The sequence below is a fragment of the Schistocerca americana genome, chromosome 3 (genome assembly GCF_021461395.2).
Source record: "Schistocerca americana isolate TAMUIC-IGC-003095 chromosome 3, iqSchAmer2.1, whole genome shotgun sequence".
Lineage (NCBI taxonomy): Eukaryota > Metazoa > Arthropoda > Insecta > Orthoptera > Acrididae > Schistocerca > Schistocerca americana.
The window spans coordinates 39,244,334-39,272,039 of NC_060121.1; the positions used below are offsets into that span (position 1 = coordinate 39,244,334).

The 27,706-nt window shown below is 42.4% G+C and overlaps 1 protein-coding gene across 3 annotated transcripts in view; it reads right to left on the minus strand.

The window, feature by feature from the left end:
* Nucleotides 1-27,706, minus strand: part of LOC124606996 (RNA-binding protein 34) — a 92,574-nt gene that overhangs the window by 2,744 nt on the left and 62,124 nt on the right. For 2 of the 3 annotated variants that reach the window (XM_047139141.1, XM_047139142.1), the window contains exon 5: nucleotides 2,933-3,265. In XM_047139141.1, coding sequence (XP_046995097.1) covers nucleotides 2,933-3,265 — 333 coding nt within the window. Of the gene's footprint in view, nucleotides 1-2,928; nucleotides 3,266-27,706 lie in introns of all 3 variants that reach the window. The other variant, XM_047139143.1, reaches the window with a different exon arrangement.

Consider the following 27,706-nt stretch of genomic DNA (forward strand, 5'->3'; position numbering starts at 1 on the left):
CTCCCAGTAGGAGAAATAATGGGGGGTGGGGGGGTGGGGGGGGGGGGGAGGGTCATTCTATAAGATCTGTTAGAGCCTCAAGAGTCTATCGCATTTGCTGAGGTAATGCAGCTAGCAAACAGTGATTGTCTAACACACATTAATTTCAAGTGCAACCACTTGCAGGTCATTAGGCAGGGGACAGGACAAGAGTGGTTTACATTACTGATTAACACAGCGACACCTCCCTTCATGCTTTTCCCAGTCATGTCATCCTCACAGTGGAGTATAGCCCAATAGTAAAGGGGCGTCAGACATTTTAAAATGTATTTCCCCAAAAACACAAGCACAGGAATTATAGTTCATACATGTCCTGAAACTATTAACGTTCCACTATAGTATGGGGGCCATTTATCATGGGGATAGCTCTTTCAACCTTTGTTTCCATGGGGGAAGGGAGCCCCCTGATAGGTGGAGGCTCAGTCTTGTGCAGAGTGTCCCAGGCCAAAACCAAGACCATTTCCTCTGAAGAAGAATCAAGAGAGACATCAGAGAGGAGGGGGAGGAGGATGATGATGATGATGATGATGATGATGATGATGATGATGATGATGATATCGCCCAACAGTTTACTTCCCGACTGATAGTGGTAGACACTTTGTGTTTAATTTTTTGGCCTGGGCAGGTTCCAGAGCCACACCTGTGGTTGTGGTAGTGGGCATGGTGGATAGTGGACCAGACTGAACCTTTCGAGGGGCAGGGAGCCCTGCCAGAACGGCAACTATGGCTTTTCCTGATTTTTCTGTCACAGTGATGAAAGTGTTATAGGTTTCAAAAGAACTGCAGTGGCCCAAGTGCTTAGACAAACGCATGTATTACTGCTTGAACTAGCAACCTCCGTTTGAATGCTATCGTTCTTCTGAACTCACTGTTGAACTTTAGCAGAGGAGGTAGCCTGTGGCAGGGGGGAGGGGGCCGACGGTTGCGTGACCTTATAGATTTTTTGGGCTCACCGTATGGGATGTGCTTTGTTGTTTCCACCTCTTGTATTTTCCTTCCTTGAAGGCAAACACTGCAATCCATAATCCAAATACATTGAGCCCCAGAGAAGTTTACACCTTTAGAGGAGATAAGTGACTCCTTTGTAGTCTTCCTTATCATATTTGCCACAAGTGGCTTCTCCGTGATACCTCACAGTAGTGTGCTCGTAAGTGCTGGCATTTAAAATAGCACATTGGGTTGGGAGGCATAAGGCCACACATTGAGGCGAAGGTAACCTGCCTTGACGTGCTCTGGAAGTTTCATGCTAAAAAAAAAAAAAAAAAGAAGAGCAATTTGACAAGAACGCCATTCACTATTTTCATGATATCTTGCAGATCAACACTGCCTTCTTGGGTCCATTCAGCTTTCAGTTCTTCATTGGGAATATCCACCAGATTCCTACAAGTCAACACCTTTGCTGTAGTCAAGTTGGTGTGCAGCTCAGTTTCAGTGGTATATTCTCCAAGGCTTTTTGCTTTCTGCAGGTTCATTGCCTGTTAGAAACTAGAGGTTTTGGCCAATCACGTCCCATTGTGCAATCACTTGACAGATTTTAATGTACCTATGTAGCTTCTTAAGCCCTTCTGAATGTATTAAGGTGTGTCTTTCAGGAGTCCTCTTGTTAGATTTGGTGTTAATAGTTACAAGTGATCTACCCATTCCACTGGGATGAGGGGGAGAAAATTTCGAGGATTCCATCTTGGTCCCAACAGCAGTCTGGAGTACAATGATCCACTCATACCGAGCCCCTCTTTGCACTGAATGGTGCTTGTTGAAGCATACCCAGAGCTTACAATGACAGAGGACTGGTGGTGCTTACCAGGAGCCCTGGAGTCGCCAAGCCAGTACCTAGCAAATAAATGCTGAGCCTCCAACGGTGGGAATTTGCAGCCCATTCTTTCTAAATATAAATTCTTAACCACTATGCCACCTCAGTTGGTCTTTACGTACATTTCACTAAATATCCCACCTTCCCATTTTTATCAGCATGGAAGAATTAATCTCAACAATTTAAGAATTTTTTAGTTCATTATGTACTGGTACTTGCTGCATTTCATAGTTATTTGTGTACTGCATAATGAGATCTACAACCTAAACAAATTTGAAATACTAATTAAACAATTTAACATCGAGGACAGAACAATTACAATATTATGGAAAGGATAGACTGCAACTCACCATATAGCAGAGGTGCTGAGTTGCAGATAGGCACAACAAAAGACTGTCAAACATAAGCTTTCGCCTTAAAAGGCATTCATTGGAATATGACAATGCACGCACGCACGCAAAATACACACGACTAATGTCTCTGGCCTCGGCACCCAGAGACTGTAGTCGCGTGTGTGAACTGCAACTGCAGGTGAGAGAGCATGTGTGTGGTGTCCAATTTTGATGAAGGACTTTATGGCCAAAAGCTTTCTGTTTGACAGTCTTTTTGTTGTGCCTATCTGCGACTCAGCTGCTATATGTTGAGTAGCAATCTATTCTTTTTCCTAATACTGAAATACTAATTAATAGTAGTTTTACCCCATATTCCCACTGTACTGTAAATTTGTTTACCTATGGGGCAACTAAGTAAATTCAATGGGGCACAAAGAGAACTGAATCGTCGAAAGGGTATTCACCTGTGACAACGATGTTTAATATGAATAATAACTTTAAGAAAAACAATAGGTATGAATGTAACTGGAACCTATGTAATTATATATAATACCTATTTGATTGTGGTATCAGACACAGGAGAAAGGTAAAGTAGAAAATGTAAGACAATAAGTATTACAGAGTACATTTACCTGCTTCTTTAAGTACCACCACATCAGCAATAAATCTAACATAAAAAATTTGTGTGAAGATCTGAATTTTAGTATAGCAGCTGTACGTTTTACGACCACACAAAAACAGGAAAACTTACTTTCTTCTGCTTCCTATCAAGACTCTTTTGCCCTTGGAAAGGCAACCTTTTCTGTTTTGGTTTCACTGTTTTATCTGATGTACGTTCAGAAAATTTTCTGTCTGGAATGTTACTTTCTTTACTGCTGTGCTCCTTCCTCTTTGCAGCTTTCATTCTGACAGTATCTTTGAAATGAGGATTTTGTCCAGATTTTCTGGCAGAATGACAGTTCATTTTGTTACTGTGGTTATTAACTCCAAATTTCTTCTTTCGAATGACTCTTGATACACGTAGTGGCCTGTCTTTGAGTGATGTTCCATGAAGATTTAATGCCAGTTCCACTGCATCTGCACTCTGTAGAAAAGAAAGATATATATTTTTCAAACGAGTCACTGATTTTCAAAACCTGTTAATTTGCTGCCCCCCAATAATAACTGTTATATATGTCAAAAGAGCATGTTTTGAGCTGCACAGTTTAGAACATAACACAAGTACCAGAAGCTGCTATTTCTGTTATAAAAGTAACTACAAAGTTGTCTGAAGTTACAGACACTGTTATATCCATGATGGCCACAGTTTCAGTAGACGATAAATTCAGACAACAAAACAGGATCTAAAAACCGTTATAATGAGTTCACATTTAATGATCTGAATAAAGATGTATTTCTAAAACCCGTTACTTCAGTGCACTTGTCAAATTGTTTTTAGAATACATTTTAAACATTACACTAACTTCTCTTGTGAGATTAACGCAACTATTTCGTTTATTTTTCTGTATTTTACATTTTTCATATTGGTATATCTGTTAAGTTGAATCTTGGCATAAATACACATTATTGAGTAACAGCTGGTCACTTAGCTGAACTTAACACATTGTAGGCCTCATTTTACGAACTACACTACATAAATCATGGATAAGTAAGTCTTAGTATTTTCCAGCCATTTCATTGCACAAGCTCCTGTAGTGGAATTGTGCAAAAGCAGCAGATGAAGAAACATTGGGCAAAAATGTTGAAAAGAAAATGAGGTAAGCTATTTATTATTTTCATTTATAATATACTTCTGCTTGCTTTTTGAAATAACATTCTTATAGCCAAGTAAATTTGTAGTATCTAATGTCCATTGCATTTACATCACCATACATTCCAGCAAGGGATTTCCAACAACGGCCTTATGGAAGCACGTGGGCAACTTTCCATGCAAGATATAGAAGTTCATGCAACACCTGACAGGCCCTGAATGATTTCATTCTTAAGTACACAATCAGTAAAGTGGAGAAAGTCATTAGAAAGACTAAATATAACATTCCAAAGCTACATAATGGGTGGCTTCAGTGACACAGTGTCTGTAAAAAAGTATTCACTAAACACTTAGGGTAGGGCAATATCGTGTTCAAAATCTGTATAAACTGTTTCCGGAGACTGGAGTAACTCCCAAGGACAGAAGAGGTGTTAACAAAATCTCACACTTATGGTGATAGGAGGTGGTCTGTGAAAGATGTTACTGAAATCATTAAAACCTACTGAGAAACGTTACTGTCAGAGGAAAAACATTCACATGCAATATTTACATAGAGACCTTTCAATTTCCAAATTATACAAAATGCATTTGATAATTATTACAATATCATATTTAGATCTCCTGCCACAGATGAAGCTCTCTTGGTCCCAGATCAGGACGTTGTGTTTTGCTATACATGGTTAGAAAATGAATTCTAACAAGGTTCACGTCAAAATGCATCCTCAATTTTTCATAGACTGTGCAATAAAAATCTAAAAAATATACATACACTAAAGCTACTAGCCTCTGGTTATGGAGCGCAAAATAAAAATCGAGTTATAATTGACATATGCAGAATTGTCCACAAAACATTAAACATGTCAACCTTATTTTTTCAGTTGTCAGCCATTCATATATCCCTGCTGATCACATATTTGGTCCGACTGAAAAGGAATTACTTTCAAAGAGCTGTATCTTGAACCCCAGTAACTACTATGGCATTGCCAGAAACTTACAGACACACTACAAACTTTGATCAGATGTACATAATGTTGACTGGAAGACATCTCTTAAAGAAGCCATGAAACCTACCTCTGTGTGGCACTTTCAGTTTAAGCTTTCAAAAAGTACATTATTTAAAGAAAGATCAGAGCACTATTACTACTCAATGGGAACAAAGCTATAACACTGATATCAGATGTGGTAATAGTATCTGCAGAAAGGAAGTAAAAATCAGCAAATATAAATGAAAGTTTCATGACAAAAAAAAGTTAATGTGCAACAGTCCTTTTACTGAACCACTATGGACCAGGTTGGATGGACATTGATGAACTTTCATTCTACAAGGATGTCTTCAAACAGCAGTCTGGAGCTGAACTGGGTGAAGAATCTGATGTCAGATTTACCTGATAAGGCTAAGAGCAGATTTAAAAAGTAGTGATTCATAATGATATGCTATTTTAATACAAAGTTAACAATTGTTCAAAAAATATTAATTAGTAGGTAAACACTGTTATTCTTTCTTTTCTTATTTTTCATGTGTACCCATCATTTTAATGCCAAAACATTTCCAGAAACTTACATCCAGATTATAGTTACGAAACCTGTTACATTTAAAGACAATATTCATTTTAAACAAAAATATTGTGGTGTGATTTATGGGAAGTGTAAATGTAAGTCCAAAATATTAAAGAAAATTGTAATAAATACATAATAACAATAAAACCCATATAACAACTGAGTGACAGTTTTTTTTTTTTTTTTTTTTTTTTTTTTTTTTTTTCCCCCCCCCCCCCTTCCTGAAAATTTTTATTACATGGAGGTAAGGGACTTTCGAAACAGTCAAGTTTCATATGACTACATCTAGATCATTCGTAAAGATTTCATCTTTTACCTAGGGAATGTTAAGACAAAGAAACATTTTTTTAAAGGAAAAGAGCAGCCATCTACAATGTTTCATGAGGACACCCTCAGAAATACCCAACCTAACAAAATGCAAATTTTGAGAGAAAACATCTTTAGTTTTCTACAGGGTCTCCTTTCAGATTGATATAGCAATGTTCAATAGCTTTGATAGTGTGCTATAGTGAGAATCATCGAGCTCCGCAAAACAGCCTTCAACTGCAGATACCAACACTTAATTTTTGGCCCACCTTTTATTACAAAGCCATTTCTCGAAGTTTGGAAACAAAAAAATATCCAAAGGAGGCTACATCTGGCAAAGAGAGTGCATGAAGAAGCAATTCGAATTTTTAACTCTTTGATTTTGGTCATGGCAGAAATGGATGTGTAAATTGGTGCAGGATCATGATCAAACGTACCTTTCTTTTTCGCTAAATGAAGCCATTTTTGCTTGATTTCATAACTCAAAAACTGCAATACATTCGCATAACACTCGCCATTGACTCCTCCTTTTTGAAGATAATCAATGAAAATAACACCACACACACAAAAAAACCTGATGTGCTGACCTTATCTGCAGATGGAATGTTTTTGCCTTCTTTGGAGCTGAGTCTCCCCTTCCAGCTGATTGTTTCAACTGTTCCTCTGCCATGTTTCATTCAGGGTTATGAACTGATGCAAAAACTGGGCTTTACTGCTGTGGAACATCAAACACAAGACTGAAACATCCTCACAATGCTGTTTTTGTTCCACTGCGAGTAAATGCAGCACCCATGCTTTCTCAGATTAAAATTTTCCATCAGTATGCAATGGAACAGCAATTCTTGAAATACATACAACATAGGCTAGCTTGCATATCTTCACTTGATGGTCATTCAATACAATTTTGTGAATTTTCTCCACAATATCTACATCTACATATACGATCCGCAAGCCAACGTACAATTTTGGTTTTAGGGCGCAAAACTGCTGTGGTCATTAGTGCCCGGTCTGTGACTTAGGAAAAGGGAAAAAACAGAAATGGAAACCAGCAGCAATGGGAACGAAACTCAAAAAATTGGAGAAGCTAAAAGCAGAAGGAAAGCTTAAAAAACCACTACAGAAAGGGGTTGGTTGTCCACAAAAAGAGCTTCAAATGACTGACGTCATCTCACTGGCACTAATAAACTTGAGAACGCGATTGGCTGAGCGCTTGTCATCTGCTAAAATGGACGATATATCAGGCGACAGCTGTAGACGGGTGCATAACAGAGTAAAATGGGGGCACTTAAGTAAAAGGTGTCTTACCGTCCACAGCTGAGAGCAGTGGGGACAGAGTGGGGGAGGATCGCCACTTAAAAGGTGTCGATGACTAAAAAGACAGTGCCCTATCTGGAGTCTAGTTAAAATTACCTCCTCCCGACGGCAAGTTTGGGAGGAAGAGGTCCAAGCACAGGGAAGAACTTTCACGTCCCGCAATTTATTATGGGGAAGTGTCGACCAATGTGCGTGCCATAAAAGAACAACACGACGACATAAAAAACTCTATAGATCGGCGAAGGGAATCGTGCGAATAGCTGGCCGAAGAAGAGAGACTGCAGCCTTGGCCGCTATATCGGCCGCCTCATTTCCACAGATACCAACGTGTCCTGGGATCCAGAGGAATGCCACCGAGACGAGAGTGCATGTTGGAGTTCCCGCATGGAGAAAACAGTATTGTAGCTTTCGCAATTTTGAGAGGAGGAAGCAAGAGGTCACACTTCCACTGCACGTTTCTTCGGGAGAAATGCTGGCGAGTGATTTGAAGAGCTCTAAACCTCAGTAAAGTGTTGACCCAATGAGTTAGAAATTGCGACAGGGTCCACTAACGTATCATGCGCGACAGTGAGCCTAGAGACCGGGGAGAAACTAGGCGCGCCCGATAACCGTCGAATCCGACTCCAAACTTCCGAGGAGGGAGTGAAGGCGTTAAATGAGCTAGTAAAGAAGTCCCAGCTTGCCTTCTTGCTATTGCGGATGACGCAACAGCACCGCGCACGGAACTGCTTGTAACGGATATAGTTGGCCAAAGTAGGAGGGTGTCTGAAAACGCGAAGAGCACGTCGCCCGCTCACATATTGCGTCACGGCATGCCTAGTTCCACCAAGGAACTGGGGGGTGCTAGGGCGATTTGGAGGTGCGAGGTATTGAACGTTCCGCAGCTGTAAGTATAACGTCTGTAATATGAGTGACCTCATCGTCGACGCTAGGAAAGTGACGGTCATCGAATGTTGCTAGAGACGAAAAAAGTGTCTAATCGGCTTGGGCAAACTTCCAGCTTCTCGAGCGCATATATGGCAGTTGTGGCTGCAATCAAAGGACACATGGAAAGTGGTCACTCAAGTGTGTATCAGCAAGGGCGAACCATTCAAAGCGCCGAGCTAGCGGAACAGTACCGACCGAAAGGTCCAAATGAGAGAAATTTGTCGTGGAGGCAGACAAAATGTAGGGTCCCCAGTGTTGAGGCAAACAAGATCCGCTTGGTGGAAGATGTCTAGCAGTAGTGCGCCACGCAGACAAGGATGTGGAGATCCCCAAAGCGGGTGGTGGGCATTGAAGTCCCCAAACCAGCAAATATGGGGGTGGAAGCTGACCAAGAAGATGAAGGAGATCAGCTTCTGCCATTGGTGTGGACGATGGAATGTATACAGTACAAAGAGAGAAGGTGTATCCAGAAAGGAAAAGACGGACAGCAACAGCTTGGAAGGAAGTGTTTAAGGGGATTGGGTGATAATGGAGAGTATCATGGAGAAGAATCATGGGTCCTCTATGTGCTGGAGTGCCTTCAACAGAGGGGAGATCAAATCGGACTGACTGAAAATGGGGGAGAACAAAGCAGTCGTGAGGACGCAGCTTTGTTTCCTGAAGACAGAAGATGACCGGTGAGTAGGATCGTAAGAGGATCGACAATTCATCCCGATTGGCTCGAATGCCGCGGATATTCCAATGGATAATGGGCATATGGTAGACAGAAAATGGTAGAATGTGACCAAGGTTGCCGTCAACTCAACGACTGCTCAGAGCTTGTGACCGACAGTGTGGAATGGCACTCAGCCAAAGGCAGAAGATCCTGATCCATAGGTTGTTCAGGAGCAGCTCCTGCCACCAGTGATCGGCCGGTTGATCAGCCGCCAGCAGCGGGCATCAGCGACACAGAAGACGGCCGAGGGCATTTACCGCCAGGTGATGCCGTAGATGAGACACGCCGTGGTGTAGAAGGAGAGGAACTGGGTTTCTTATTAGCCTTCTTGGAAACATGATGTTTAGATGGAGGAGGAACCGATGGTTGTGAAGTTGGGGTATGTAAAAAATCTTCATGAGTATGCTCTTTTTTGGAAGTCCGGGTGTCTGACTTTTGGGATCAAGAACCCGATGAGGGGTGACACATAGAGTGAACAGGCGAAAGTGGAGAGGTTGAACGGGCGATCTTTGCGCTGGCCGATCTGATAACCGTGTCACTAAAGGTGAGATCACAAGTCTGCGTGGCCGCCTCCTTTGTTGGCCGAGGAGAGTGAAGGACAGTGCTGTATTTTCCTGTTTGAGGAACAGTGGGCTTTTGACTGGCGAATGATTTTCGAGCAGCAAAGGTCGACACCTTTTCCTTCACTCTTATTTCCTGGATGAGCTTTTCGTCCTTAAAAACGGGGCAATCTCGAGAGGAAGCAGCGTGGTCACCCATACAGTTGATGCAATGAGGTGATGGAGGTGGACAAGCACCCTCATGGGCATCCTTGCCACACGTAACACATTTGGCCGGGTTGGAGCAGGACTGGCTGGTATGATTGAACTGCTGACACCGATAGCAACGCGTAGGGGTTGGGACGTAGGGGCGAACGGAAATTATCTCATAGCCCGCTTTTATGTTCAATGGGAGTTGAACTCTGTCAAATGTCAAGAAGACAGTATGGGTTGGAACGACGTTAGCGTCAACCCTTTTCATGACTATGAACAGTCGTTACGCCCTGGTCAGACAGGTAGTGTTGAATTTCCTCGTCGGACAATCCGTCGAGGGAGCATGTATAAACGACTCAACGTGAGGAATTTAAAGTGCGGTGCGCTTCCACCCGGACAGGGAAGGTGTGGAGCAGTGAAGCACGCAGCAATTTTTGTGCCTGGAGGGCACTGACTGTTTCTAACAACAAGGTGTCATTCCGTAATCTGGAACAAGACTTTACAGGACCTGCAATTGCGTCGACACCTTTCTGAATAATGAAAGGGCTGACCATGGAGAAGTCGTGACCTTCGTCAGACCGAGAAACAACAGGGAACTGTGGCAACGATGGAAGAACCGTCTGTGGCTGAGGCTCAGTGAACTTACGCTTGTGAGCAGACATAGTGGAAGATGAAGAAACCACTGCCGAAGAATCCCCCATTCACCCCTGACTGGGCCTGGCCGTTACCAGGGGGTACGTATGTGTCCTACCTGTCTACCCGGGGCCGGGAATTACGCGTTACCCCGTCACTGGCTACGCATGAAAGTGCGTGGGTAGGCCTTCAGACACGCACAGGGAGGAAAAAAGAGAAAGGAAAAAACAAAGAAAGGGAAAGGAAAGAAGAGAGGTTTCAAACACTGCAGCAGAGAAAAGGGTAAAGAGAAGAGGTAAGGAAAAGAGAAGGACAAAGGAAGGATGAAGACGTGCAAGCAGAGAAAGCGAAGAATGTGTTACATTTTCGAGCGTCCGTCTCCGGACGTAGGCCCAAAACATACTCCCAGAGGGGGAGAAAGGGGAGGAAACAGCCGGAGGGGGGGGGGAGGGGAGGGGGGGCGAAGATGGGGGATAGGGAAGGATGCGGAAAAGGGAGGTATGCAGCCTGGAAAGCAAGGAGGGCCACATTAGCTCGGGGTCCCGTGCTCGTTACGCACGTATCCACAATGGAGTTGTGGACCCCCTGAGGGGCTGTATGCCTCTGTAGGAGCCCTGATTTCTATTATCTTCAGGGTCCTTGCATGAAATGTTCTGCAGTCAGCTTCAAATGCCTTTCTCCAAGTTTTATCTATGCTGTTCCTCAAAAGGAGCATTGCCTTCTCTTCAAGATTTCCCATTTGAGTTCCTGAAGCTTCTTCATAATACTTGTGTGATATTAAAACCTATTGGTAACAAATCAGGCAGCCCGCCTTTGAACTGCTTCGATATCTTCCTTTAATCTGACCTGATGTGGATCACGAACACACACACAGTACACAAGAAAGGGTTGCTCTACTATAAACATGCAGTTTCCTTCACAAATGAACCACACATTACAAAATTCTCCCAATAAACTGAAGTCAACCGCTTACTTTCACTACTACAATCCTCACATATTCGTTCCATTTCTACTGCTCTGCTACATTACCTACATATTTAACTGACCCGACTGTGTCAAGCATTTTCCAACACACCTGCATTAATTTACGAGTTTATACATTTAGAGCTAGGTGCCATTCATCACACCAACTAGAAATTTTGTCTACGTCATTTTGTATCCTCTTACAGCCACTAACCTTCAACACTTCCCCATATATCCCAGCACCATCAGCAAACAACCACAGGTTTGTGCTCATTCTGTCTGCCAGCTCATTTATGTACATAGAAAGTAATAGTGGTCTTTCAACATTTCCCTGGCGCACTCCTGACGATAACCTCGTCTCTGGTGAACCCTCGCTGCTGACGACAACACATTGGGTTATGTCTTCAAGCCACTCACTTATCTGGGAACCTATTCCATATGCATGTACCTCTGGTAACAGTAAACAGTGGAGCACCGTGTGCAATGCGCTTTTGGAAGTCTAGGAATGCGGAATCTGCTTGTTGCCTTTCATCCATTTCACACGGTACCATGCAGGAAAAGGGCAAGCCGAGTTTATAAAACTGTGCTGATTTGTGGACAGAAGCTTTTCCACCCCAAGGAAATTTCTGGTGTGGTTATCTCATCTGACTAACCATTGCTAAGTTCGTCTTGGCAGTTTGTAAGGCCTCGCTTGAACTATGCCACCCAACAATTTACTTCTGTGAACAAAGGAGCAGACTCTCCCCAGATCAGAATCTAGCTCAGCTTTAATATTAGTTGGATTGAGACCTTTCAAAAGTAACTATCACAAGTCTGATCCAAGTTTACTAAGTTCCTGAATGTGGTCACTATTGATGATTGGCAAATAAATAGTAAACAAATTAACATAACCAAACTTCAAACTTAAGCTTTATACAGCTGGTATTTTAAAGGTGACCCGTGGTCTAGGGGTAGCGTCTTTGATTCATAATCAAAACGTCTTTGCTCACGGGTTCGATTCCCGCCACTGCCTAAATTTTGATAAATAATCAGCATTGGCGGCCGAAGACTTCCGGCATAAGAAGTCAGCCTCATTCTGCCAACGGCCTTGTCAAAGAGGGCGGAGGAGCAGATAGAGGTTCAGGGCACTCTCTTGTCCTAGGGGTGGGAAATTGCCCCTAAAGGCGGAAGAATCAGCAATGATCAACGACATGAGGATGCAGAAGGCAATGGAAACCACCGAATTAAAGACACGTAACGTGTATCCACAGGATATGTGGCCTGTAATTGAAGAAGTGTCATTATGATCTCTCCATTGGCAAAAGATTCTGGAATAGTCCCCCATTCGGATCTCCGGGAGGGGACTACCAAGGGGGAGGTTACCATGAGAAAAAGACTGAATAATCAACTAAATGATAACGTTCTACGAGTCGGGGCGTGGAATGTCAGAAGCTTGAATGTGGTAGGGAAACTAGAAAATCTGAAAAGGGAAATGCAAAGGCTCAATCTAGATATAGTAGGGGTCAGTGAAGTGAAGTGGAAGGAAGACAAGGATTTCTGGTCAGATGAGTATCGGGTAATATCAACAGCAGCAGAAAATGGTATAACAGGTGTAGGATTCGTTATGAATAGGAAGGTAGGGCAGAGGATGTGTTACTGTGAACAGTTCAGTGACCGGGTTGTTCTAATCAGAATCGACAGCAAACCAACACCGACAACGATAGTTCAGGTATACATGCCGACGTCGCAAGCTGAAGATGAAGAGATAGAGAAAGTATATGAGGATATTGGAAGGGTAATGCAGTATGTAAAGGGGGACGAAAATCTAATAGTCATGGGCGACTGGAATGCAGCTGTAGGGGAAGGAGTAGAAGAAAAGGTTACAGGAGAATAAGGGCTTGGGACAAGGAATGAAAGAGGAGAAAGACTAACTGAGTTCTGTAACAAGTTTCAGCTAGTAATAGCGAATACCCTGTTCAAGAATCACAAGAGGAGGAGGTATACTGGGAAAAGGCTGGGAGATACGGGGAAGATTTCAATTAGATTACATCATGGTCAGGCAGAGATTCCGAAATCAGATACTGGATTGTAAGGCGTACCCAGGAGCAGATATAGACTCAGATCACAATATAGTAGTGATGAAGCGTAGGCTGAAGTTCAAGACATTAGTCGGGAAGAATCAATATGCAAAGAAGTGGGACACGGAAGTACTAAGGAAAGACGAGATACGTTTGAAGTTCTCTAACACTATAAGACACAGCAATAAGGAATAGCGCAGTAGGCAGTACAGTTGAAGAGGAATGGACATCTCTAAAAAGGGCCATCACAGAAGTTGGGAAGGAAAACAGGTACAAAGAAGGTAGCTGCGAAGAAACCATGGGTAACAGAAGAAATACTTCAGTTGATTGATGAAAGGAGGAAGTACAAACATGTTCCGGGAAAATCAGGAATACAGAAATACAAATCGCTGAGGAATGAAATAAATAGGAAGTGCAGGGAAGCTAAGACGAAATGGCTGCAGGAAAAATGTGAAGACATCGAAAAAGATATGATTGTCGGAAGGACAGACTCAGCATACAGGAAAGTCAAAACAACCTTTGGTGGCATTAAAAGCAATGGTGGTAACATTAAGAGTGCAACGGGAATTCCACTGTTAAATGCAGAGGAGAGAGCAGATAGGTGGAAAGAATACATTGAAAGCCTCTATGAGGGTGAAGATTTGTCTGATGTGATAGAAGAAGAAACAGAAGTCGATTTAGAAGAGATAGGGGATCCAATATTAGAATCGGAATTTAAAAGAGCTTTGGAGGACTTACGGTCAAATAAGGCAGAAGGGATAGATAACATTCTACAAAACGACTATTCACGTTGATGTGTAGAATATATGAGTCTGGCGACTTTCGGAAAAGCATCATCCACACAATTCCGAAGACGGCAAGAGCTGACAAGTGCGAGAATCATCACACTATCAGCTTAACAGCTCATGCATCGAAGCTGCTTACAAGAATAATATACAGAAGAATGGAAAAGAAAATTGAGAATGCGCTAGGTGACGATCAGTTTGGCTTTAGGAAAAGTAAAGGGACGAGAGAGGCAATTCTGACATTACGGCTAATAATGGAAGCAAGGCTAAAGAAAAATCAAGACACTTTCATTGGATTTGTCGACCTGGAAAAAGCGTTCGACAATATAAAATGGTGCAAGCTGTTCCAGATTCTGAAAAAAGTAGGGGTAAGCTATAGGGAGAGACGGGTCATATACGATATGTACAACAACCAAGAGGGAATAATAAGAGTGGACGATCAACAACGAAGTGCTCGTATTAAGAAGGGTGTAAGACAAGGCTGTAGCCTTTCGCCCCTACTCTTCAATCTGTACATCGAGGAAGCAATGATGGAAATAAAAGAAAGGTTCAGGAGTGGAATTAAAATACAAGATGAAAGGATATCAATGATACGATTCGCTGACGACATTGCTATCCTGAGTGAAAGTGAAGAAGAATTTAATGATCTGCTGAACGGAATGAACAGTCTACTGAGTACACAGTATGGTTTGAGAGTAAATCGGAGAAAGACGAAGGTAATGAGAAGTAGTAGAAATGAGAACAACAAGAAACTTAACATCAGGATTGATGGTCACGAAGTCAATGAAGTTAAGGAATTCTGCTACCTAGGCAGTAAAATAACCAACGACGGACGGAGCAAGGAGGACATCAAAAGCAGACTCGCTATGGCAAAAAAGGCATTTCTGGCCAAGAGAAGTCTACTAATATCAAATACCGGCCTTAATTTGAGGAAGAAATTTCTGAGGATGTACGTCTGGAGTACAGCATTGTATGGTAGTGAAACATGGACTGTGGGAAAACCGGAACAGAAGAGAATCGAAGCATTTGAGATGTGGTGCTATAGACGAATGTTGAAAATTAGGTGGACTGATAAGGTAACGAATGAGGAGGTTCTACGCAGAATCGGAGAGGAAAGGAATATGGGGAAAACACTGATAAGGAGAAGGGACAGGATGATAGGACATCTGCTAAAACGTGAGGGAATGACTTCCATGGTACTAGAGGGAGCTGTAGAGGGCAAAAACTGTAGAGGAAGAGAGATTGGAATACGTCAAGCAAATAATTGAGGACGTAGGTTGCAAGTGCTACTCTGAGATGAAGAGGTTAGCACAGGAAAGGAATTCGTGGTGGGTCGCATCAAACCAGTCAGTAGACTGATGAAAAAAAAAATTTAAGCATAGTCATTTGTTTGAAACAACAACCGCTATCTATACGTCACTTCGGGGACCAACATCATATATGAAAGGCATTGTTGGTTGCTGCTTCTCATTGAAATATTCTGTGGTGCTAATTTTTACACTTTTATCTCGAGTAGAACAACAAATTGTATGTTATAAACAAACATTTAAACATCTTAAGTATAAGGCAACTGCAAAGAAGTTTAAACGTACACTAGCAACAAAGAAAAACATTTGAGGGAGAGGTGGGGTGGGGTGGACAACACTCTATGAAAGAAGCTGTTCCTGCTCAAGTGGCAATATGTTAATTATGAAAATGAATAGCTTTTTCTTCTTCCTCCTCAGAGTGTGTGCCACAAGGTAGTGGGGTCTCCTCTTTACACTATCTGTCTCCAACTGATGTGATCTTGTGGTCAGTCATCAGAGTGGAAACCCACTCTCTTCAAGGTCTACATGGTGGGTACCTAGCCAACAGTGCCTCTGTCAGTCAACAGATTGTTTGCCATTGACTTTCATCGAAAATTTGTGTTTTGGTATTGTCTCTCAATCTGCTCAAAGTACATTTCTATACTACCGTAGACTACCTTCCATCACTTTCTCTACAGTAGAAGCTACTATGTCCCACTTAAGTTTCAGGCTAGTCCTCCACCTGTATGTTTTGGTTTCCATTGTAGTAAGTCACTGCTCCACTTCCTTTATTGCAGGCTACCATTCTGCACCATACACAGCAACTGGGCACAGTATAGAATGGTATATTCATGTCTGGAGTCAGTCTGTAGTCTTACCATCACCAAGAAAACCAGTCATTGACCGCCGTTTGAGACATGCGTTACAGTTTTTAATTTCAGGAATGAGTGATTTTTTAGCCGAGGTACTTCGACAAAGGAAGAGGACCAGCACTCTAGTTAAACCGAGCTGTAATTGCAGTGTGGAACTGCAAAGAAGGAAGAATATGTGACCCTCCATTTAGGTCATGGTCAGCTGGCCTTGTAACGTCTAGTAAGAAACAAAAACAACATATTATGTAGTAACGAGAAAATTATATGTATCATATTGTGTTATTGTATAAAATTATGTATTTTTTTTTATTATTTATTTTTGAGAATATCTGCGTCGGCGAGTAATGAAACCGCCACAGACGATAAATGTCGAACAAAGATTAAAATAAGTAACTAGTATATAATACGTGACGAATAGCAATTTCTTTGTCTTCTTCATCTGGGAGTCGAACGAGTAAGATATCCTGTGTCGTAGTAGCGAACGCTAGTGTAGCATTCTTTTGTCGAGACTAAGCAATGTACGCCATTACGTGTGAATTCACAAAGGTCTGTAATCACTGAGATATTTAAAGGTTTTAATAGAGTTGTTTAAATGAAAACTTGTATTATTTATTGTTAAGCTTGCTTGCATATTATCCCATCCTGTTGAGACATTTTTCAGTTATATAAATATTATCTGTGGTGCTGAGCTGCGTGGAGAACGAAGAGCCGCTGCCGCGGCGTATTTAAACGACTTACAATATAGTCGAGCATACCGCAAGGAAGCGGTAAAATAATAGTAAAATAATATTATTTCTTTTAGCTCCCAGACTGGCAGTGAAGATCAGCAGATTTTATGATGTGTTGCAGATTGACGCGGGCTGCTGATAGGATATAATTTACAGTGCAAATAATTTAATGTACCTTCAGAATCTGATAGGAATCTTGCTGTGCTCCGTTCTGATCTGGCAAACTTTATAGTGACAACGTATTTTTTAATGAGAGTCTCATGTTCTTGGGCTAGTCGTGGTATGAAATAGCATTTTAACGAGAAATAAAATCCACTGCGAACTTGTGTTTTTGAACGATCACACGGACTGTAACATCAGTGCTCATAACAAAGTAATTTCAACTTTTAATCAATATGAAGTAGGGAAGATATATTGATTCTTAGCATGAGTTGCAGTTACGAAAAATCGTTCCTTAAATTGTAGGCCAGATACAGAACAATAAGACTTCCATATATACATTTTGTTCCGCTAAAGGGTAATGATGATAAAGAAAAGCAAAGCACAGCATTGCTAAAAGTATTTCACGTAACTCTTTTCGTAAATGTGTTGTTACAAAGAGAATAAATAAACCAAAGAGTAACAATTTTACAATCCGCGAGAGAGTTGGACGTGAAAGCCTTCACTACTGTAAGCCACAATATCAATATCAGGTGTATGCACATTTCCGAAAGTTTTCTGCAGGTACTTCAAAAGGTTCCATGGCTACTCTCCAGTTGCTCATTAAGGTCCTGCCTTTATAATGTGGCTAAGATACGTTGAGTCTGTGTTCCACATTCTGCATTTCATTGCCTTTCAGATTTTTCTGGCCTTGAGACACAAATTTATTCTAACCACCATTTCATCTTCCCAAAAGGCATAATTTTGTAGTTTTGAAAACTTGCTGCTGCTCACATAAAACCAGTCTTTCTCATTTTCCAGTTCCACGCAGAAGGTACAGCTCTGTTTAACTTCAGCATCTGTCCTCTTCCTTTCTTCAGTCTTAATTCTTGCCTAAAACAATTCAATTATATTACAGTTAGCAACAATGACAAAGATTGAATTGATGCAGCTCTCAACACTAGTTTATATCCTGCACAAGCCTCTACATCTCTCCATAGGTATGACTAACTATATCCTCTGGGAGTTGCTTAGTGTAATGAAGCCCTGGTATGCCTCAACAACTTCTACCCTACACACTTACTTCCATGAAAAAATGGATGACTCATTGATGTCTCAGGATGTATCCTATGAACTGATTCCTTCTTTTAGTGAATTTGGTGCCATGAATTTCTTTTCTTCCCAATTTGATTCAGTAGTTACTCGTTAGTTATCCGATCTATCCATCAGATCTTCCACACTTCCCTGTAGCAGCACATTAAAAGTATTTCTTGACTTATCACTAAATCGCATTTTATATCCTCTCTACTTATGCCATCATCGGTTATTTTGCTGCCCATATAGCAATTCTCATCTGCTACTTTTACTGTCTAGTTTTCTAATTTAATTTTATCAGAACTGGCTGATTTGATCGTAATACACTATTTGCCTCATTTTGCTTCTGTTAATGTTCATCTTATAATCTCTTTTCAAGACACTATCCATTCTGTTCAACTGTTCTTCAAAGCCCTTTGCTGTCTGACAGAATTACAATGTCATTAGAAAACCTTGGTTTCCTTTGTTGTTTGCTCAATGTACCGTTTGAACAATACTGGGGTGAGCTACCATCTTTTCTTGCTCTCTTTTCAACTACTGCTTCTCTTTCATGCCCTTCGACTCTGCAATCTGGTTTCTGTGCAAGCTGTTGATCACTATTTCTCCCCCTCCCCCACCCCCAGCCCCACCCCTACCCCACCCTGTATTCTACCTTGGTACCTTCAGAATTTCTAACAGCAATCCCGTCACCATTTATACATGCTCTTCATAAATATACAAACATAGGTTTGCCTTTCTCCAATGTGTCTTCTAAATAAGTGGTAGGGTCAGTAATATCTTGCGTGTTCCTACATTCCTCCACAATCTAAACTGACCTTTCCCAATGGCTGTGTCTAGCAGTTTTTCCATTTTTCTGAAAATAATTCATGTCAATATTTGGCAACCACAATTAATTAAACTTACGGTTCAGCTTTACACACACCTCTCAGCACCTGCCATCTTTGGATTGGCATTGCCATATTATTCGTGAAATCTGAGGGCATTTAACTTCTCTCATACACATTGCGCAGTTGTCCAGTCTGGGGTTTGTACGCAGAGTGAATAACCCAGTTACAGGAAATGTCAGGATTATGAATAGGACCACATCTGCCTCAAATGAAACATGTAGCCCAAGAGGTATGATCCCCTCGAGCTGAGATACATGGACTGCAGCCCTGGTAGCAGCAGCAGCAGCAGCAGCAGCGGCGGTCTTGTTTCCCATCAGACCAATGTGACCACGGACCCACACAAATATCAGTGACTCCATCAACAATGAGCAAATGACAGCTTTCCCAAACCCATTGCACTAAGGAGTGGACAGTGTACAGCTCTGAAGGGCACAGAGTGTCAGAGCAGATAACAATTGGAAAGCCCGTGTTGCTGGATGTACTGCATGGCCGGATGGGTGAAGAGCTCCACTGTAAATACTGAGCAATGTTCTGGAAGCTGATACCAAAATTTGTCGGTGCCACTGACAAAGGCGCACTTGACACTGCGATTAGTCCAAGAGCAATCAGCGTACACAAAGGTACTATCACAAAGTTCCATGCGAAGGTCAAGAAACTTACGGCAACAGAGTGAGGCTGGAGTACTGCAAGCGGATGAAGTCCAAGGTAAAAACGGGCTGCCACACAGAGCCAGGTGGTGAAGGGTTCACACCCATTGGGACAATGGCTGGCAGCATGAAGTTAAGCCACCAGAACAATAGCCAAAAGTGAACTCCAGGAGTCAGCAGCAAAAAGGGACACGCCCCAATATTGGCAGTCAAATGAGTCATCCAAGAAGGAGACACAGGATGGGTGGCCGGGCACGACAGACAAATGGCACGCGCATCCGCTGAGGAAACATCACGTTGGTTTTATAGCAGTAGTTCAGCAGCTTCGGCATACAGACTGGAGAAGGTACCAGTGGCCAAAAGGATCCCATGATGGGGGTCAGTATTAAGACAGCGTAAAGACGGACAGGCAAGCAGCTGCATAAATGAAATGCCCGTAGTCTAGTTTTGAACGGACATGGGACCCGTACAAATGGAGGAGGGTTGTCCGACCTGCTTGCCAGGAAGTACTGCCGAGGACAAATAGGGCAATGACAGACCGTGTACAGCTGGCAGCAAGGTAAGATATGTGGGAGGACCAAGGTAGGTCCCTATCAAGTATGAGCCCCAGGAATTTCATGGTTTCAATGAATGAAAGAGCAGCAGGCCCAAGTTGTAAATATGGTGGAAGACACCAATTGTGCTGCCAGGAATTAATACAAACTGTTTTGTCAGTGGAAAATCAAAAAGCCATTGTTATGGCTCCAAGAGTAAAGACAATCCAGACAATGCTGGTGACGTTGCTCAAGGAGACAAGTCCGTGCAGAACTGCCACGGTGGCAAAATCGTCAACGAAAAGGGAGCCGGAGATGCCCAGTGGGAGACAGGCTACAACAGGGGTAATGGTGATAGCAAAGGATGGAACCCTGAGACACACCATTTTCCTGGATAAATGTGTTCAACAAGGCCAAATCCACAGATACCTTGAAAACTGTGACTTTACAAATTCCTGAAGGAAGTCGGGAAGCCGGACTCGGAAACCTCGTGTGTAGAGAGTACAGAGGATGTCGTAGGCTTTCTCCAAATCGAAACACAATGCCACAGTCTGGTATTTCTGCAAAAAACCATTCATGACATGGGTTGACAGTGTTGATGTGGTGAAGCATGCACGGATCTCTTTACTTCATCTCTTGTTTTGGCATCTGCCTCCTTAAATTCATTTTGACTAATTACCACTAACAAAGAAGAATATAATCTTCATTTTCATAACAGAGAAAGGTTGGCCCTCAGTCTTAAGACATGTAACACCAGATCTAATTTTTGCTTGGTTTTGTGTATGTAATCCTTTTCTTAACTTATTTTGACTATTCCCAGTTAATAATCAGTAATTGTTTCGTGACTTAGATTCTACTGTTGACTTATAAACAAATATTAAGTTCTGTAGTAATTATAAACATTTGGAAGAAGAACTACAAGAATTCTTGAAGTATTTATTTGTTTCTATTCAGAAACATATTAGCAAACTCAGCCCTTAATTAATTTCAAAATAATTACCAGGTTTGTAAAGAGTATTGTTTGTATAACTATATCTGTTAATTTCATTATTTAAACAAATAATTCGGCCTAACCTTTGTGGTAGAAATAACTGCTTAAAAGGAGGAAATTTTCAATGTATTCAGTTTTAATTTAATTTATATCGGACAATGTATAGTGTCAGTGTCTACTATTATTCTGAGGATATATAAAGGCCCGATTTTCGGTCCCAAAACAGTCAGTCCAGGGCCGATTTTCAGACAGGGAGTCTGTATCAGTTTCAAGTAACAATAATGCGTTAACGATGGAATTAGTGTGACACAAGTAGGCCATGTGTTAAAACACTGACAGTGTCTGTTCAATTTATTTCAGAACTAGTGTCACACTTACCTTATTATTCTGCAAGAACTGTGAATTGTGTGGTTAGGTATTTACTGCTCATAGATGTTCAACATCAAACTATTGTAGCAGTATGCTGATGTTTGTTTTCAAGCTATTAATGGGGATTATCATTCACCAATGGTGAACTGGCTATGTAACTGTAATATTGGGGGACTGCGAAAAGTGAAAACTGAAATGCAACTGTCAGTTTTATCATTTACAGTAGTCAGTGTTGAACTTCCACCACCAATTTTTCAGCCAGTATAACAACGCAGTATTTCGGCACCAAGGACTATCAATGAAGAAATAAAGCAGGTGGACATCAGAACGAGGTGATCAACTGCAAAAACGGCGTGCTCGAAATCCACATCATGTAATGGTTAGTGAATTGTAAGACTCGTGCCACCATAGCAGCTGGGCATGAATCATACATCACCTTACAAACACAGCTGGTGAGAGAAATGGGGCAGTAAGTAGAAGTAAGGTGTTAGTCCTTACCGGGCTTTGGTATGGGAACGACATTAACTTCCTGCAAGCATTTGGAAAACATGCCCGCTGCCCAGAAGCAATTGCATGTATGAAGGAGAAAAGGCTTTCCCACAAGAGAAATGTTCTACAACATATGAATGTGAACCATGTCCAGCCTTGGAGTGGTATGAAGTGAAAGCATGACCTAGCTCCTTCATAGTAATGACAGCACTATAAAGTGGTCACGATTCTGAGAAGAGAAGGGTATCGCCCGAGCCACCTCCACTCGTTTCAGACAGAGGAAGGCAGGGTGATAGTGGGTGGAGCTCAAAATCTCTGCAAAATAACGGCCCAAGGTGCTGGAAATAGCAAGAGGATCCACTATATCATCTGCTACTGTCAGGCCGGAAATTTGGGAATGGGCCTTGGTCCCACAGGGCATTGGAAGTTGGCCCACAGGAAGGAAGAGGGAGTGGAACCGTTAATATCCAGCTAACTTTTTTGTTATCGCAAAGAATGTGACAACACTGTGCACACTTCTGTTTATAATGACTGCAGTTTGCACTCTTAGGATGATGGTCAAAAACACAGAGCACACAACTCCGAATGCGAATTGCATCGCGGGTTGCCTCAGTCCACCAAGGGACTGGGACACGGCACGTTCAAGAGGAAGCGCGAGGAATGGATCATTCTGTGGCGGTATGGATAATATTTGTAAGATATTATAACTGGTCATCATAACTGGGGAAATGTTGTTCACTGAAGGTCACCAGGGAGGAGTGAAGCCTCCAGTCAGCTGCCATTTTGGTGTGCATGTAGGGAGGGGAGGTAGGAGTTAGCAAACTGACAGCACACGGGAAATGATCACACAAGTATGTGTAAAAGAGAATGGATCACTCGAGATGATGGGCAAGCTGGGCAGTGCAGAAGGAATGGTCCAAATGAGAATAGGTGTCCGTGGAGTCTGAAAAGGATGTGGGTGCTCCCACAATAAAACAAATGCAGTTATATTGATTGAGAAGGTCAGCCAAGAGGGCACCCCACTGACAAGTTCTGGGAGAACCCCAAAGTGGATGGTGAGCATTAAACTCGCCCATCAGCAGGAAGGGGCAAGGGAGTTGCCCAATAACCTGGGGGAAGTGTGCCCTGGTGAAGCTAAATGACAGAGGGATGTAAATGGTACAAAGAGAAAATGTGAAGTAAGGAAGGAAAAGGCGGACTGCAACAGCTCGAAGCCAGGTATTCTGGGAGGTGGGTTGGTTTCTGGGATTGAAGGGACCAGACTGCTACGGCCATCGGTCATTCAGGGAGATGGTTTGACTATGAATGTCATACCAGATGAGCAGCATGACTCCCTCACAAGTTGGAATGCCATCGACAGTGGGAAGGTTAATGGGGACTGGAAGGAAATGCGAGAGCTCGAAGCAGTTGTGAGGACGCAATTTTGTTTCCTGGAGACAGAGAACAAGCAGACGCCGCAATTCCAAGAGGATCTGCAATTCCTCTTTGTTGGACCTAGGCTGTGAATGTTCGATTAGAGGGAAGTCATGAAGATGTAAGGGGAGGAAGAAAAAAAATGAAGAGGTATCACCTCAGCGACAAGCCGAGTGTCAGCCTACAAAGACACTGCTACAGGGTGGAGAGGCTGGAGGATCCTGTGCACCAAGAGATCTGTAGAGGCAATGGCATTCTCCCTCTGTCAGTCCGCAGAGTCCAGGGCAGAAAAATGGTTGGCGGTGCGCACCGGCGACACTGAGTTCAGCCGGGTGAGGGTATCACGTAGCGGCACCGTTCAATAGGATCTCCGAGCCAGCAAAGGAAAAGACCGTTGGGGTACGCGAGTATTTCTGCTGTCCTTTCCAGCCTGCCAGTTGTGTAGCAGATGATTTCTCCCCAAGTGGCAAAAATTTAGTAGTTTGTTGCACAGCTGGAGGAGGAGACAGGGAGGCTACCGTGACACTGAGTGATTGTACAATCATAGTTCTGAATTTGAGGCAGCATGTCTGCATGGCCATGTCCTTCGTGGAGCAAGGACAGTACTGCAAGTCCAGGATGGCAGAACGCAAGGTTTCCGACAAGCCAACAACTTGCGAGTGACAGGGTAAGGTACTTTTTCCTTCACCCGGATCTCCCGTAACTTCATTGCCTGCTTTGACCTTTGATAGAAGCACCACTGTATCAAAAGGGAGAAAAAGAGTGCTTGTGACCCAAAAGACTGCAATGACGTCCTGAACAGAGAGGTACAATTGGATTTCTACATCTGTCAGACCATGAAGTACCCCAGTGTAAATAACACTATGGGAAGAATTTAGCGATTTATGAGCCTCGACATGAGCAGGATAGCTGTAGAGGAGTGAAGCTGCATGCAGCTGTGTTTGAGAACCAGAAGTAGTTTCCAAAAGCAAAGTGCCATTGCATAAATGACAGCAACTTTCCACAGAGCCGGCAATTTTATCAACACCTTTCTGAATAATCAGTGGATTTACCAATGCAAAGGACTGACTGTTTTCAGTGTGTGAAACCACGTGTAACTGTGGTGCAGCTGGGAGGGTCTTTGAGTCGTGGAGTTCCATTCCGTTTACGTTTAGTGGCCATTGAATGTGAAGACGACAATTGGCTCAATGCGTGGAAATTCCCCAAGATTGCCAGTGTCTCCAATGGCATGCTCCTTTCAACTCATGGACACCCCTCAGAGGGGGAGGCATCTGCCTTAGGTGACCATCCACACCTCAGATCACACCTCACGAACACCTGACAGGGGGACCATTCAGCAATTTTGGAGGTAGCAGCTCAGGCAATCGCCTTAGCCTGTTACGGGCCCTGTCGACCCTGAGCTGGGAATTACATGTTACCCAGTCATCTGTTACACATCAGATACACAGATCGGCTTTCAGGAGCACACAACAGGGAGGAAGAAGAGAAAGACGGACCTCGAACACCGAAGCTGAGGAAGGGTAGGAGAAGGGGAATGATGAAAAAAAAAAATGGAAGGAAAAACATTGGAAACACTGTTCTGATGTTGCCTACCGAAAACGCAGAACACATTCCCGAAAACATCCGAGACGTGTTTCCCAAGGGAGGGGACAAAGAACAAGAGGTTAAACATGTGGCACGGAAAGGAGAAGATACAGCAACAGCTGGGGACCCATGGTAGCCAAGCACGAACCTAACAAAGGGCGATGAGTCCCCTCAGGGGCTTCCTAGGGTTTAAATTGCCAACAAGGAAAAGTCCACACTATGACGAAGGATCACAATGCTTGAAGAGAAGACACAAAACACAAATCAACATGTTTTCACAACAAGCAGCAATAATGAGCATAGTAGATTTATGACGATCAGGCCATCTGATGAGAGTGAAAAAGAATCAAATGGTTTCAGCAATATTTGAATAGTCATCTGACAAAAGACAACGAGGGGACCCAGGAATCCACAGCTAAATTAAAACTTATGGCACAGTGCCCATATACCGTATGGATGCACTTGCCCTGGGGATGCCAACGGAACGCATATCCCATCAGCTTGACCTCCGTCCTTAAGCACGTTTAGCACGATTCCAAAGCCGTTTGACCAAGTAATGTGGAGGTACTTACAACATTGTTCCATAGCCAGAGGCCAGTGCTTATTGGGTATGAGAGAAGTACAAGGACTGAGTTATCTGTAGTTCATTTGCAGGCACTCTTGTGGATCAAAATGGAGAGTAGGAATCTGAAGGAGTCCTATATCTTAATATATTTTATATTAGGGTACAGGGTCAGAAATTAAAAATACCGACAGAGAGAATTCGTATCTCCAGATGAGAAGAGAGAGAGAGAGAGAGAGAGAGAGAGAGAGAGAGAGAGAGAGAGAGAGAGAGAGGATTCATATATGTCTGTTTGTTGTCTGTCAAGTGGTTTGCACTGTGAACACTGTGCACTAGTTCAGTACCATTGAGACTTCCATATACTGATTTACACATTATTTTTCTATGCAGATAGTGGTAAAGACCATTAGTCACCATCTCTGGTACATGGTCATGTGTGAAAGAAAGCAAGATGATGGGAACTAGACTATCAGCCACAACTGCCAGTTTTCAGGTGCCGCTGAAGAGTTTCATTATTTTAATTATTTTGTTGACAACTGCACGATTCGAGACATCAAATGTGAAACAAATCGGTATGCTGACAACATTGTTGCAAAATGAAACGTAAAGGCAGTCTAAAAAAAACTGTATGGCATATAGGCTATGTGGTGAAGTTACTTGAAATTTACTAGTGTCTCAGTATTATTTTGCGTATGTGCACCCTCAGATTGTCCAAACTCAGTCAACAGACTCATGTTTTGGCGTCAGGATCTGCAAGTACATCGTTGAGTCATGAGCAATTCTGTGCTATAGTGTATGTTACACTTCAATGACAATGTTACATATGTCACCGAGAGGCAGAGGAAAGCACAACCCATGTCATAAGGTGAGGCCTTTCTTTGATTTCTTCTTAAGGAAAGAAAAGAAATCAACGTATGGCACTGTTGGCCAGGAGGCCCCATCCAGGGAAGTTCGGCCGCCAAGTGCAATCTTATTTCAGTCGACAACACATTGGGCGAATTGCATGCCGGCGATGAGGATGAAATGATGAAGAAAACACAACACCCAGTCCACGAGTGGAGAAAGTCTCTAGCCCAGCCAGGAATAGAAATTGGGCCCACTGCATCAGAGGCAACCACGTTATCACCAGTTAAGCATGTGGACTTCATACGAGCAATAATCTTCCAATACATAAGGCAATGTGTCCTTTTTGTGGCAGGGTCGGGCTTAGGATGCACATGAAAAACAAACCTTAGTTTCTCCATGTTTGGTGAGTACTGCTACTCTGCAACTGTGTACCGAACTGATTACTAACGACTCCAATTGCTGCTACCTCACGAGCAGTTTCAGCTTTTGCATTTTCAATAAAAAAAGCTGTGATCATTCTTGGAGTAAAATAAAGGGTTTTTTAGCAATCAAAACAGAGAACTACATTTGAAGGCATCACACTGCTTGATGATACATAGGTTTATGCAAATTTTATATTGACAAAAGGATGAACAGACTTTATTGCCAAATGAACAAAAAAAGGTTCAATATCAAAGGATTATGGGATAACTGTCTTTCATGCTGACTCAAGTCATGACTTCATTTCACACTTTTTTTGCTCTTTTGCTCCAGAAAAGAAGATTACCACAAGGTAATAAAATATTGCCAGTTTTCACGGAATGGTTTTAATTTTCTGCTCCAAAATGTTTCCCCGTATTCAACAGTAGCAGTAATTGGCATGTGCTATGAAGAAATGAATAACAATGCAGTAGAGTAAAGCGGATATTTTGTTTTTAGTATAGACTGAACCTGACATAAGGCCAATATAAACATTTTTAAAGCTGCAAAGACAAACCCTACGCTTTCAAGTTAAACTGGTATGGTGAAAAGTCAAGAGCACAATCAAGCTTCCTCCATATCATGCTCAGTTAAGTCCTATAAAACTTATATAGGCATAGATGTAAAGTTATGTGGTAAATACCCATGCCGTTGCAGATACATGGAGCCAAGAGGACCAACTGTCTCTACACCCTTTATTCCAGCAATCCTTAACAATTTCAAGACAACTTCTGTGTCAAAAGACAGTAATGATTCTTCCTGTGTCAGAGTCACTCCTTACACCACAATCATTAGTAGTTATAAAATACTAAATAACACAGGCGTCCTGTTCGGTATTGCTTGCTTATTAATTAATACTTCATTGAG